This window comes from Phascolarctos cinereus, unplaced genomic scaffold, assembly GCF_003287225.1.
Source record: "Phascolarctos cinereus isolate Bilbo 61053 unplaced genomic scaffold, phaCin_HiC Scaffold_4;HRSCAF=312, whole genome shotgun sequence".
In the NCBI taxonomy this organism is placed as follows: Eukaryota; Metazoa; Chordata; class Mammalia; order Diprotodontia; family Phascolarctidae; genus Phascolarctos; species Phascolarctos cinereus.
The window spans coordinates 16,453,003-16,467,555 of record NW_027555847.1 but is presented as its reverse complement, the minus strand read 5'-3'; the positions used below and the strand labels follow the sequence as shown (position 1 = coordinate 16,467,555).

Sequence of the window (14,553 nt, the reverse complement as noted above, 5' to 3'; positions counted from 1 at the left end):
ATTTAAAGCTAAACCACTTTTTTTCTTTGTTCATACGAATGGCCTGGCCCGCATGCGAGGCAGGAAGGCAGCAGCTGCCGTCCAATTCCTCCCCCTCCCTGCTTCCTACTAAAAGACACTCACTGCACTCTGACCACAAAATGTGTGCTTTCCTTTGCTGGGTGGGGATCCCACCCAGCAACAAAACCAAACACTGGATCTGAGCTGAGGAGGTGGGGTGGGGAGCAGCCTCGCTTCCACCCAGCCTTTCTGGGAAGGGAACAGACATGGTCCGGCCATGAGTGTCCAGGAGTGTCCCTGAATCCACCACTAAATTCCCAAGGAAAAGCCCACGGGCACCTGAGGGCCCCAGGAGGCTCCCCTACCCACAGGCCTGGCCGCTGTAATGAGGTGATGATCGGCCTGCATTTCTACAGCTCTTGGAAGCTGGCCAAGGTCTCTTCTTCCAACCACCTAGAGAGATGAGTAAGGAATTCCCTCGCCACGCCCCCCATGCCCTGGGTCCCCAGTGAGTTTGCCATCCGAGGTGACACATCCCAGCTCCTACACATTCTGATTTAAAGGAAAGATTCCATGCTCAGCCACAATGTTCCCTTACACACGGCTTATGGGAAAGCAACATGAAATCTTGGGAGGAAGCACGATGTGGTAAAAAGAGAGCGGGAAGAGCCTGGGGCCAGAGTCAGCGTCCCACCTCTGAGGCTCACGGCCTAAGGGGGGTGGCCAGGTGGGCTCAGTGCACAATCTCACCTCCACCTTCAAGCGCTCCCCTGGTTCTGACTCGAGACAACCTTTCACCAGGAGGCTCCTGGAGTCTTAGAGGGCAGGGACTGTTTGTTAGGAGGTGGGATGAAACAGCAGCTAGTCTTAGAATCAAGAAGAACAGGGAACCTCAGACGATTACCAGCTGTGTGACCCTGGGCAAGTCATGTAACCTCTGTCTGCCTCAGTTTCCCCATCTGTGAAATAGGAATAATAATGGCACCTACCTCCCAGGGTTGTTGTAAGGGTCAAATGAGATGGTGTTTGCACAGGCTTAGCCCAGTGCCTGGCACACAGTAGGTGCTATTCTAATGGCAGCTATTCTTTGCAACTCATAATCCTAGAGTTGCATGGAGTCACATAGCTAGTGTGTGTCAGAGGCGGATCTGAACCCAGGTCTTCTTGGCTTTGAGGCTCTCTATCCATTATGTCACATTGTCTCTCAAATACAAAATATAGAGGGAAAGGAATAATCATTTTATAAAGTTCCTACTTTGTGCCAGGCACCGTGCTAAGTGCTTTACAAATATTATCTCAGGTAAGTGCTATTATTATCATTCTTATTTTGCAGTTGAGGAAACTGAGGCAAATGAGGGTTAAGTGACTTGCCCAGCACCTAGGAGCTACTGAGCTCTGAGGTCACACTTGAACTCAGGTCCTCCTGACTCTGGCCCCAGCACTTTCTCCACCGCCCCGTCAGCAAGTGGAGGCCATTCACAATTTTGGAGATCAGAAGAGGGCTCATGTAGAAGATGGCCCCCAGGCTCATCTTTGGAGGGAGCTAGGGATTCTAAGAGCTGGACATAAGGAGAAAAGCATTCTGGGCACGCGAGACAGTGGGGGCAAAGTCAACGAGCTCGGCAAACCACAGCTGTCTACGGGGAAGAGTGTGTAAGCACATCAGCACCTTGGAGCGCTAAAAGAGTTAGTCAGGCAGAATTGGCCCAGAAAAGGAGAACAGAGTTAGATTGTGAAGAACATTCAGCACCAGAGAGAAGAGTCTGTCCTCCAGCCACTGAGATTTCTTGAGCCATGATAAGCCTCCCGCTTCAGGAGCACCGGTTCGGAAGCTGCGAAGGGGACGGATGGGCCGGGGCGAGCTTGGAGGGAGGGGCACTGTCCAACAGACCATTGCCGTGGTCCAGCTTCCCTAAGAGACCAGAGAGGGCAAGTTTGAAATCTGCCGTCTCCTTTGTCCAACAGGAAAGTCGGGGGCTCCGGAACCATTGCGCAGGCTGCCCAGCCGCCATCTCTCTAAAGCCAGAGTCACCAGCTCCACTCGCTCAGCACACCGTGTGTTTCTTCTCCTACTCAGCATTTATTCCTGTTCTCTCTGTCCCCTCTCATCCCCTATTCTTCTCTCTCTCTCTCCATCCAGCTGAGATTTCATCCCCATCCCAGCTGGGAATCTGTGTGCCATCATCTAATCACTACATTGAACCTTCATAAGGAGCAGCTCCTGAATTAAAACTCTCTGTAGAAGATCGAATGTACACAGAGACAGGCCCTGAAGCCCTCTTGGTGGAAGAAGAACCACTGGCAGACTCAGGAAGGCCCCTTCCCCTCAATCCCCTCCTTCCTGCCCCCCCCAGCTGTCCTGTGCTTGGTCTCCCTCACAGCACGACCAGCCCCCTTTTCTGCCCAGGGATACTGGCCCTCGGGGTGTGGGGGGATACCCACACACTTACACAAACAACCACACAGGGAGGCAGAGCAGCTAGAGTATCAGCCTCAGAGCCATGAGAGGCTGGGTCCAAGTCCCCCAATACGTCTGACCTGGTAACTTCTCAGGGCTCTCAGATGAAGGACCAGTCTCCTCCCTGGGTGTTCTCTTATGCTAATGAAATCCCAGGTGCAGCCCCTGTGCTAGGCCCTCGCCCTCTCCCTGTGGGCAGGATGGATTAAGGAATGAAGGACACTGGGGGGCGGTGTTTGTTTTAAGTTAGGGACCACTTTATTCTTGGTATTTACTGATTAGTATTTCCTACTTCCTGAGAGCCAGCCTGGAGCAGGGGATGAAGCGCTGGCCTCAGAGTCAGTGACAGAGGAGACCCAGTCCTGTTCCTGACACAGACAGGCTGGGGGTGCAGGAGGTCTTTTAACATCTCAGCGTAAGATGTGAAGGTGCAGAGAAAACAGTCATCTGCATTGGCGGAGGGTGTTTCCTCACCCGGGAATTCCCTACACCAGCGTAGCTGCAGATCCAGTACCACCCCCGACTTCTATCTCAAATATATGAGGAGTGAGGCCCAGAATTAACAGGAGGAGAGCAGCTAGGACCCCACATTTCTCCCTGAAATGAAGAACCATCTTTCTAATATTAATTTCTAATACTACTAACAATAATGACCTCTACACTGTTATAGGCTTGTAAGTCACAGAACATGACCATCTGCAAAGAACTGAAAATGACGATCACCATATCGTAGATTTCAAACCAGAAAGGACCTTAGAGGAAATCTTGTTCAATCCTCTCATTTTACAGATGGGAAAACTGATGCCCAAGAAGTTGAAGTGACCTAGCCGTGGTGCCAGAGATGGTAAGTGTTGGAGGTTAGATCTGAACCCAGGTCTTCCTGACTCCATTAACCACGCTGCCTCAGCCAGAGGACTATGGAGAGGCACAGGATGGTGTGAGCAGGCTGAAATCTATCACAAAGAGAGAACCATGAAAACAGAGCAGAGGAAAGGAAGGCAGCAAAGAGATGTGTGATTAGAAAAGAAAATGGGCTGGGCCATGGCAAGAGTGAAGGAGGGATGACTAGTGAGCAGCCCTGGGACACACTGGTAGCTTTGTAATGTTGGAACAAAGCGTGGACGGCCCCCAGTATGTAGGAGGGAGTCCCCGTTGCAGAGTTATAAATGGATTTCCACCTCTTAAAACCCCTTCTCTTTGTGAGAGAATAACCGTCAAGTGCTTAGCACAGTGCCTGGCACACAGTAGATGCTATATTAATGGTAGCTGTTCTCTGCAACTCACAGTCTTGGAGTTGTCTCAAGAAATGAGAAGTTCAGTGACTTAACTATGGTCACATACTTGGTACATGTCAGAGGCTGGATCTGAACCCAGGTCTTCCTGGCTTTGGGGTTCTCTATCCATTATGTCTCTCAAATACAAAATATAGGGGGAAGGAAAAGAAGCGTTTTATACAGTGCCTACGATGTGCTAGGCACTGTGCTAAGTTACAAATATTATCTCACTTGATCTTCCCAACAATCCTTCAAGATAAGGGCTATTATTATCATTCTCATTTTACAGTTGAGGAAACAGAGGCAAATACAAGGTTCAGCTCAGCTCAAATGCTATCTTCTCCATGAAATCTTTTCTAATGTTCCCAGCTGCTAGTGCCTTCCCCCAAAATGCTTTACATTTATTTAGAATATATTCTGAATATAGCATCTGTTTCAAAAGCCTCTCCCCTATGGAGACTAGATACTCACTCCTACCATTGCTTTAAGAACCAAATGGAATGTGTGAGATTTGGAAGCTCTGGTTGACTGTTTTTTTGAGAAATGGAAGAGAGAATTAATGGAGATGCTTTCAGAAAAACTATAGAGAAGACAGAGAGTAAGGATAAGGAAATTTTTCTTTCTTGGAAGAAGTCAGAAATCACAGTGTTACTTTATGAAAAAGAAAATAGGAAGAATTTTATAGAGTAAATCTGGAGAGGAACTGTTGGATATTAGGATTTGAGATAAGCCAAAAACACTTGTCTGGTCATGGCAAAAAAAAGTAGAAAAAACAGAGGAGGAAAAATGATAGATCTTTCCTAATGAAACTATTTTAACTTCTGAGAAGAAAAGGAAGAGGGCTCTAGATGTCAGCATGAGAGCTAATTGAATCAGTCACTCTGCCCCACTTAAACTAGACAAGATGTTGATGCCTTTATCAGATTTCTGTGGAATCAATCAGAAGGCGTCACCGAGGTGCAAAAGGACTTTAATCAGTTTGGAAAGAGTAAAGACCACTGAATGAAATGAGACAACAGCTACATGGGGAGTGCACTGGGAATAGCAGAAGAGGCCCAGTCACGCCATACAGGTTTTTGTATAGAACAGTGGGACCAGTTCAGGACCCACGCATTCAAGGGTCGGGCTAGCCTCGAGGAGACAGCAGTCCAGCCGAACCCCTGGGAGGGAATCTTTTGAGAAAAGAGCCTCCGGCTTCTCTTGATTCCCTCAACCTGGGGTTGACCCTATAAACTTCAAAAGGTAGGAGGACGTGGACTCTTCTTCAGCACACCAGCAGTGTCCCCAGAATGCACTGGTTGGGTGACCCCAGACTGTGTAATGCTCCTGCAAATCAAGTTGTCTTCCCAAACCCCATTACACTGCATGCTGTCTCCCCTCTGAGAACGTAATCTCCCTGAGGGCAGGAACTGTTTCATTTCTTCCTTTTTATTTCCAGGGCCCAACATATGTTACTGTTGTTCATCCTTTGTTCTCAGAGAGGACCGCTGACATCACTTGTGAGTAAATCGGATTTAAGTGAGGCGGAGCTGCGCAAAGTTATCAGCCTCACTTTGCTCCAATCCAGTGGTAAGACAGGAGTCAAGAGGACCGGCCACGGCCCAGCACCAACACAAAGCAGGCCCTTAATAAAGGCTCACCAACAAACTGATTAATAAGCGTCACACAGGACAGACAGGCATGGGACCCGCAGCTCTGGAAGGAACATCCACCTTGAGGAGGTCACGGATCCATCGAGTATTCATTCTGCGTGTTCAACGACTGAGAAATGGCTGAACGGGACATCGAGATATTAGAAAACTGGTCTTGAGAAAAGTGGGGGAAATTAAGCAAGGTCAGCAAAGCAAGAAGAGTTATTCACACACACCGGCTCTGGCCACCCTCACCACCAGGACCACATTCGCTAAGAGTGACACAATACTCTAGGTACGTGAACAGAAAAGAGAACAGAAAGGGACGAGAGCAGAGAAACTGTCATTGTGAATATCTGGTTAAAATTTACATACCTACATGAATATGCATACACATATAAAGTTTATAAAGTATATATACATACACATACAAACATATGTCTACATTCACATGAGTGCATGTATGTACATATACAAAACACGGATTTATAATATTTAAGCTTAAGTTTCTGGGATACTGTGTGTGTGTGTGTGTGTGTGTGTGTGTGTGTGCGCGCGCACGCATGTCTATGAGGGTGTGTCTAGAGGGTGTGGGTGTGTAAGTGTATGTGTTTACATAGTATAGTGTATATGTATGCATGCATTTAGGCAAATGCACATAATTTTGATTTGGGATCTTATTTGGGGAAGCACATTCCGTTTGCTATTTGTTTATTTGTAAAGAGGATTACCAACTTCATGATAAAAATCATTTTCGCCCCACTCAGGACATATTGTTCACTGACAGCATTTCCATGTTTCTAAATCCTGAGGCATTTCACCAGTCCTGCCTTTTCCAGCAGGGCCCAAAACTTAGTCAACACTTTTGTTTCTTAAAGACACTAAAAAAAAAACAAAGGCTCCTCATACGCCGCTGCTTTTAGAAAGGGGGCTGTGAACAGAAGCCTCGCTGTCCACACTGGTCAAGAAGCAGTTATCATCTACTCTCCATCCTTAAGGGTTTGTGCCACCCAACAGCGGAAGCCTCTGAGCCGCGTTCCCTTCCTCTATGGACAGGTGCTGTCTCCCCAAATCAGGACAAGCTCCTCCTGGGTAAGTTTTCTGTGTCCGGGGGTCTCCAGTGTAGTTCACACACAGTATTTAGAACGTACTCAAAGACACAAGCTGACTGATAAGCGCTGACTCTGCTAACTGTCCGGCTCCACCCCTACTACCAGCACTGCATGTGATTTCTGGGAGTCTCCCACATTTGGAGAAGGGCAATAGGGGAGCTCATTCTCTGCCCAGACCCACCGCGCTGCTGCTCTCCAGCCCTCCTCAGATCTGGCCGCCATCTGCGCCCTCCTCCTCCCGCCCCCTGCTTTTCTACTCCAGCACAGAGAATCAACACGACCCTTCCTAGAAAAGATGAGTCGACTGTCCTTGGGGCTCATTTTCCCCCCATGACTTCCCAGGCCCGAGCTCCCCTACCTGACCTCCACTGCCTTGTAGAGTGTAAGCTTCTGGAGGGCAGGAACAAAGGCTCTTTGGTCTTTGTATCTCCAGTAATTCTCACAGTATCCCACACACAGCAAGCACTTCATAAGTGCTCTTCCATTCGCTCATTCCACACAGACATCCAAGCCTTCCAAAAGCTCTTCCCAGGGCCGGGTGAACACTCCATCCCAGCTTAAAGGAAGCTGCCTGGGAGCAGTATTGCTTCCGTGCTGTGCCCCATCCCAGAAGCGAGACTGAACTCAAGTTGCCACGGTGGTGCCATGGGATGGGCAGCTTCCACGCCCTAAATGACCTGGTGGCACCAAGCAAGCAGGTCCTCCAAAGGCCACCGAAGACAAAGGAAGCTTCAGACCCAGGCCCTTTCACGGTTCTTGGCCCGCCCCAGTTAATGCCTGAATACATCTGACCAGATACTGGACACCAGAAAAGCTTGCTTCCTGCTTAGTCTCTCAGAGAGCACCAAGCCCCGCGAGGCCAACACGGGCACTGTCACCCCCAAGTCTGCACACTGAAGAATGGAGCAGGGCCAGCCTAGACAGTGCCTGGACACTGGCGTGTGTATACCAGAAGGACTCGTGATTTCATCATGCCCTGAAGATCACACCCTATGCGCAACTTAGTGGGTGGGTCCCAGGGAGGTCTCTGAGGCTCAGAAACAAGAGCCTTCGCCAGGGTAAGTATCAGAGGTGGGATTAGAACCCAGGCCTGGCCACCTCCAACATGCCACACTGCCTCTCGGGCACTCTGCTGTGGTTAAATACAGGGTATCCCAAAAGTTCTACTGCAGCTTTACCTTTAAAGGGCACCCCACAGGCCCCACCACAAATTACCATGGAATACTTGGCCACGATCCCGTCGGCATCTCCGTGGTAGATGTACACAGCTCCCACAAAGTCATCTTCTTTAGGTGCCCCGATGGCAACATCTGAGGAAAGAAGAAGCATCAGGGACGGAAAAGTGAGAACACTCCAAAGGGTGAATGCTTATTATCACTCAGTCCCTCTACACCAGCAGGGCTTGGTTCTTGGAAACACAATCAGCCCACCTGACAAATTAAACATGAGCTTTTTGTGGGTATGGAGGAATTTTTCTTTCTTTTTTTAGGCAATTGGGGTTAAGTGACTTGCCCAGGGTCACACAGCTAGTAAGTGTCAAGTGTTTGGTCTGAGGCTGGATTTGAACTCAGGTCCTCCTGACTTGAGGGCCGGTGCTCCATCCACTGTGCCACCTAGCTGCCCCACGAGGAATTTTCATTATTGAGTTTTTTCAGTCATGTCCAACTCTTCATGACCCCTTTGGGGCTTTCTCGGCAGAGATATGGGAGTGGTTTGCCATTTCCTTTTCCAGCTTGTTTTACAGATGAAGAAAACTGAGGCAAACAGGGTGAAGTGACTTGCCCAGGGTCACACAGCTAGTGAGTGTCTGAGGCCAGATTTGAAGAAATTTTTAATGAGCTTCAAAGAGCCCAACTGAAGCTGGGAAGAGAGCAAAGGGGTGAGGGGTTTAAAGACCCTCCACCTTCTACTTCTTCCAAGACAGGAAAGAGAGTGGCTGCTCAACACCAAAGTGTGAATAGAAATCACGGCCACCAGTGCTAACTGTTTAAAGGGAACAAGGAAAAAGATGCAGCTTCCCCGGGGAGCCATAGAAGCCAGCCACAAAAGGAAAAACCCCGGGCAACAAACACGACTTGGTTTAAGAAGAAAAAAAAGAGCTCCTTCCTATTATTTGATGGTTAGTGAATTAATCCCTGCTTCACCCCTCCACCCCCAAACTTCTCATAAGAAATGTGGGTTTGTGAGAGATGAAAAAGACCAACAGAATCTCAAACATTGAAGTTCTCACACGCCAGAACACACTAGTAATCATCACAGGGTCATACCATCACAGAGACAGAAGGGCCCTCAAAGGCAAGTTACAGAGGAGGAAACTGAGGCCGAGAAAAGGAAGGTCACCCAGAGAATCATGGCCTAACAGGGACCTTCCCAGGGAGCCTGAGATCATCGATTTAAACACAGAAGGGACTTTACAGGCTGGCTGTCCAGTACAGCCCTCACTTTACAGATGGGGAAACTGAGGCTGAGAAAAGGAAGGTCACCCAGAGAATCACGGCCTAACAGGGACCTTCCCAGGCAGCCTGAGATCATAGGTTTAAACACAGAAGGGACTTTACAGGCTGGCTGTCCAGCACAGCCCTCACTTTACAGAGGAGGAAACGGAGGCTCTGAGACATTTAGATGAATAACTGCCCCTCCCTCCCAGAGTTGTGTGAGGACCAAATGAAGTAATGATTGTAAAGCACTTGGGACACTGCCTGGTGCATATATAGTAGTAGGCACTATATACGTGTTAGCTATTACTATTATCATGATTATCATTATTATTAAGTGACTTGCTCAAGGTCAAAGAGGTCTGAAGTGGCAGAGAGGAAATCTGAACCCACAGCCCCTGACTCTGATTCCAGTGTTCTTCCTGCCTTTCAATTCAATAGAAGCTAAAATGCTGTAACTTTGTGAAAGCCACCAGGGCCGGCAGAGCTACTGATCTGAGCGAGAATGCCCCGTCGTAGGCCACATGAATCACCGGCTATGTTCTCTCCTCCTCGTTACTGAGGCCTTCATACTGGGCTCCAGAGTTCAGAGATCGGAGGATGGGAGACACAGAGACAGAAGGAGCCTCGAGGGCCACTCACTGAGGTGAGATTTGAACCCAAGGCCTGTGATGTACCCATATCGAGTACCCTGTGCCCACACACTGGATCACGAGCTCTCCAAGAGCAGGGCTTGCCTTCTGCCTCTCTCTATCCCCAGCGCTTAGCACAGCCAGCACGTCACACACTTAACAAATGACCACAGCGTTTGCTTGTACAAAGTTGTTGGCATACTGTCTTCCCTGATAGACCATGAACTGCTTGACAGAAGGAGCTGTCTTTAGCCTTTCTTCATACACCCACCACGTAGGACGAGCCTGGCACACAGTACAGTCTTAATAGATGTCTACACCACCATCACACTTGTCTGCACAGAGTTGTTTGCCTGCTGTCTCCCCAAAGAGTGCTCAGGACGGTGCCTGGCACACAGTGGGTGCACTTATCGACTGACTGCCGGTGATGAGAGCGGGCACACGCGTATGCATGTACAGACGTATGCACAGCACCTGCTTTCGTGGTCCAGCCAACACACTGAAGTGAGGAATGGTGCTCGCTCAAACTAGCGTGGGAATAACACACATACAATCAGAGAAGTGAAGCCAGGCGTGGAGGACGAGGGGTATGAGAAGCCGGGCCTCCTGGTCAACATTCCCTGGGATAAGAGGCCCAGCTGGGACAGCCAGATGTCAGGGACTGAGAATGGAGACATGAAACAAGATGTAGAAATCACCAACTTCAGAACATAAAGAGCAGGGAGTGAAAAGGAAGGAAAAAAGTGACTAACAAAACTCCACTCTCTTCCAGTTCAGCTCTAGCCTCCAGCCTCTCAGAGGTGGATTCAGACCTCATGCCCTGAGGCGGGAGGGCTGAATTCAGATCCCGTTGCTGTTCTAAATAGGAGGTTTTCTGCCCTTGAAGTGCATCCCCCTCTGACCTGGGAACCCGTCGTCATCCAAGTCCCCCAGCACAGCGATGCTCTCCCCAAAGTGGGCATTGTAGACACGGTCACCATCCAGGACCAGCTCCTCCTCCAGGGCCCCCTAGAAGACAGGAAACGGGACAGGCTAAGAAAAATAGCCTGGTCAGTTACCCAGTGAGCGTCCCCGCTCAAGCATGTCGGCCACAGGAAGCACCTGGACAGCCCCAAGGCAGCTGCTGCCTCACCAAGAGGACCCCTTTACCTGTGCTGTCTGTCAGCCAGGGACTCACAGGGAGAGAGACTAGGGGGCTGAGATCTCATCTGGGGACGGACCTCTGGCTTTAGGCATTCCTGCTCCAATGCAGATTAGAACCCATTTATGACTGAAGAGAAAAATCCTAAGGACTCGATTGAGAGGTTAAATGACCTATGTGGGGTAAGTACGGTGCCTGGCACAGAGGAGGGGAGGGGAGGGGAAGGAAAAGGAGGGGAAGGAAAAGGAGGGGAGAGGAGGGGAGGGGAAAGGAGAGCAGAGGAGAGGGGAAGAGAGCAGAGAAGAGGACAGGAAAGGAGGGGAGGGGAGGGGAGAGATGTGAAGCGCCTGAGGAATTCTAGGAGATGGGTGTAAGGAGAAATGGCATCCTAGGCAGCTGAGCAGTCTATGCAAAGGCCCAGAGGCAGGACTCACAAGAAGACCAACTTGGTTGGCCCAAAGAGTGCAGAAGGGAAGTCATGCATAATAAGGCTGAAAGGCAGACTGGGGCCAGGCTGTGAAGGGCTGACAGAGAAGTCTGTATTTGATCCTAATAGACAAAATGAAGCCATGAAACCTTCCTAATATAAGAAATAATATCATCAGAGCTGCACTTTGGGAATATCACGGCACCTAGCACAGTGCCTGGCATATAGTAGGCACCTGATAAATATTTATTGACTGACTCATAGCACAGTCCAGTGTCTGGAACATAATAGGTGCTTAGTTAACATTTATTGAATCGACAAACAAATGGGCAAAGGACCCACATGTACAAAAACATTCATAGCAGCTCTTTTTGTGGTGACCAAGAATTGGAAATTGAGAGGATGCCCATCAACTGGGGAACGGCTGAGCAAGTCGTGGTATCTGAATGGAATGGAATACTATTGTGCTGTAAGAAATGATGAACAGGCTGACTTCAGAAAAACCTGGGAAGACTTGTATGGTCTGATGCTGAGAGAAGTGAGCAGAAACAAGAGGACTCTGTACACAATAACAGCCGCGTTATGCAATGACTAAGATTGTTAAACTGAACCCTTCTCAGCATGACAAGGATCTAAGACATCTCCAGAGGCCTCGGGATGGATAATGCTGTCCACATCCAAAGAAAGAACTATGGAAGTCAAGTCGCTATCACTTATTTTTACCTTCTGTTGAGTTTTGTTTCATCTTTCTGATGCTTCCTCCTACTGGTTTTAATTTTTACTTACAACTTCACTAATGTGAAAATATGTTTCATGGGTATGTAAATGTAACGCCTATATCAGATTGTGCACTGTCTTGGGGAGGGTGGGGGGGAGGAAGGGGGAGAAAAATTTTCAACTCAAAAGCATGTGGAAGTGATTGTTGATAAATCAAAATAAATTAACTAAAAAAAGGGGAAAAAAAACATTTATTGAATCGAACTGGAGTCTCACGGGGAACACTTGTAGCTATCTCAGGACCCACACAACATGTGGATGATGAATCCAGAGGAGCGGCCCTGCAGGTCGGGCGTGCCCCCGCTGGCCCCAGGTCAGTCATTATTACTATTCTTACAGGTCATCCATCACTCATCTCCATCCTGCCTCCCCGCTCCGCCAGGCCCCAGACTCACACTTCCTCTGTTGATGTAGACGGTGACTTGACCCTCATCCCTGATCTCAGAAAACATGGGCGCGCCGACCAGCAGGTCCGAGAGGCCGTCCGCGTTCAGGTCAACTGCACATAAGGAGGAGCCAAAGTAAGAGCCCATCTGCAACCAAGGCGAGGCACAACAGAGCATTCAGTAGGTGCCGCACGCAGGGAACGCTGCCGCGCTGCTTTGGCTTCACACCCTTGAGACCCCTAGAGGACAGGGACAGGGGGGCAGGACCAGGGCTGCACGAGTGCAGTCCAGATAAGGGCTCCTCACCGAGGGTCCGCACACCTGGGGGTTAATGATATCTTGTGACGGCTGAGCAATATTACCGACTCCTTTGTAATAGTGTCTATTTCATCTTACGCATTTAAGAGCATGACTCTGAGAAGGGATCTGTACACTTCACCAGACTGACTGCCCAGAAGGGCCAGGACACAAAAACCATTAAGAAGCTGGGCTCTGCAGGGGAGAAACGGGCCACGCTTCCCCTGACTGACTGCTCAGGGAAGGCGAGGCCGGGCTCCCCTTGAGTCAAGGACTCGCACACCTACAACTGCGAAGCCGGGCTCCCCTTGAGTCAAGGACTCGCACACCTACAACTGCGAGGCCGGGCTCCCCTTGAGTCAAGGACTCGCACACCCACAACTGCAAGGCTGGGCTCCCCTTGAGTCAAGGACTCGCACCTAGAAGTGTAAGGGGACCAGAAAATCATCAAGTCCATCCCTCCATTTTACAGGTAAGGAAACTGAGGCCCAGAGAGGAAACTCAACTTGTCCAAGGTCACAAAACTAGTATCATAGGGTCACATCTGTAGAGTAAGAAGAGATCTCGGATAACATCTAGTCCCACACCCTCACAGCAGCATGGCGGTGACAGGAAGAGCTGGGTTCAGATTCCACCTTGGATACTTATTTGCCAGGAGGCCATAGGCAAGTCACTTGAACTTTCTAAGCCTCAGTTTCCCCATCTACAAAATGGGAAAAATAATACCAATAACAGAGTAGTTATGAGGTTCAAATGGCAGAATATACTAACAAAACCCAGGAGGAAGAGACAGAAAAAAAAATCCCATTTAAAAAACCCTATAAAATGGACAAAGTATCTTAGAGTCGACCTGATAAGACATGTGATATCAGGTATCGCTTTAAAGTACTAAATCAATCATTCCTATTTTACAGATGAGTACGCTGAGGCCCAAAGGGGTTCAATGACTTGACCAAGGCCACACAACTAATAAATGCAGGATCATGGGAACATAGAGTAAAACTACAATGGATAACAGAAACCATCTGGTCCACCCCTTTGCTTACTGATGGAGAAACTGAGGCCCAGCCAGGTCAATGGACTTGCCCAACATTACATAGCTAATAACAGCAGAGGCAGGAGTTAAACCCAGGCTCTCTGACTTCCAGTGCTTAGGACAGTGCCTGGCACACAGCAGGTACTTAACAAATGCTTCTGACTTGACTCAGCTCTACAACCAGCCGTGGAAAGAGTGCCTTTGCTGCACCCTCTCACACAGGAAAGACTCAAGAGCAATTTTTAGAAACTTAATGAACCTGAGACCAGAACTAAATATCTCCAAGGGCCTTCACTGGAGGCATACCATAGCACAGGAAGGATTTTTTTGGTCAGAGTTCCTCCAGGGAATAGACTTCTAAAAATGCTTGCTAAGGTTGCAAGTGCAGTCAATAACCATAATAAATGTGCCTCATTTGTCAAAAAATCAAGACTATAAATTTGTCAGGGCCAAGGCAACTGGGATAATGAACACTCACAAGACGGAGCTGGCCCGGGAGAGACATGCTATACTAGGAAGCAACTGAACTCACTCCCTCCATCATTTAAGCTTATAAAAACAGGCTGAAAATGTGTGAGCTCATGGGAGAAAAAAGGCTGCAGCCCACGAGACTGTTCTCCAAGGAGGGCACAGGCCAGGCCAAGAATTCAGGTTTTTTCCCACTTGGAATATAAACCAACATTCATTATATTAAAACAGAAATAAATTATTCCCAGGACACATAAAATTCAAATCCTTTTTATTTTTAGTTGATAAACATAAACACCTCCCTTCATATTTTTAGTCTGTTTGACAGAATCACAGGCTCTCAAAGCCAGAAGGGACCTCATAAGGTTACTAAATCTAACCTCCCTCATTTTACAGATGAGGAAACTGAGATGCAGATAGTGAACATCAAAAGTGGTATTTGAACCCAGGGCTGCCAGCCCCAGAGCCAGTACTCTTTC

The 14,553-nt window shown here is 48.6% G+C and overlaps 1 protein-coding gene across 1 annotated transcript in view; it reads right to left on the bottom strand.

Moving 5' to 3' along the window:
* Positions 1 to 14,553, bottom strand: part of ITGA9 (integrin subunit alpha 9) — a 354,182-nt gene that overhangs the window by 280,287 nt on the left and 59,342 nt on the right. The window contains exons 9-11 of the mRNA XM_020979532.2: positions 12,283 to 12,420; positions 10,445 to 10,550; positions 7,691 to 7,785 (exon numbers count right to left, since the gene is read on the bottom strand). Of these exons, the coding sequence (XP_020835191.1) occupies positions 7,691 to 7,785; positions 10,445 to 10,550; positions 12,283 to 12,420 (339 nt within the window). The remainder of the gene's footprint in view (positions 1 to 7,690; positions 7,786 to 10,444; positions 10,551 to 12,282; positions 12,421 to 14,553) is intronic.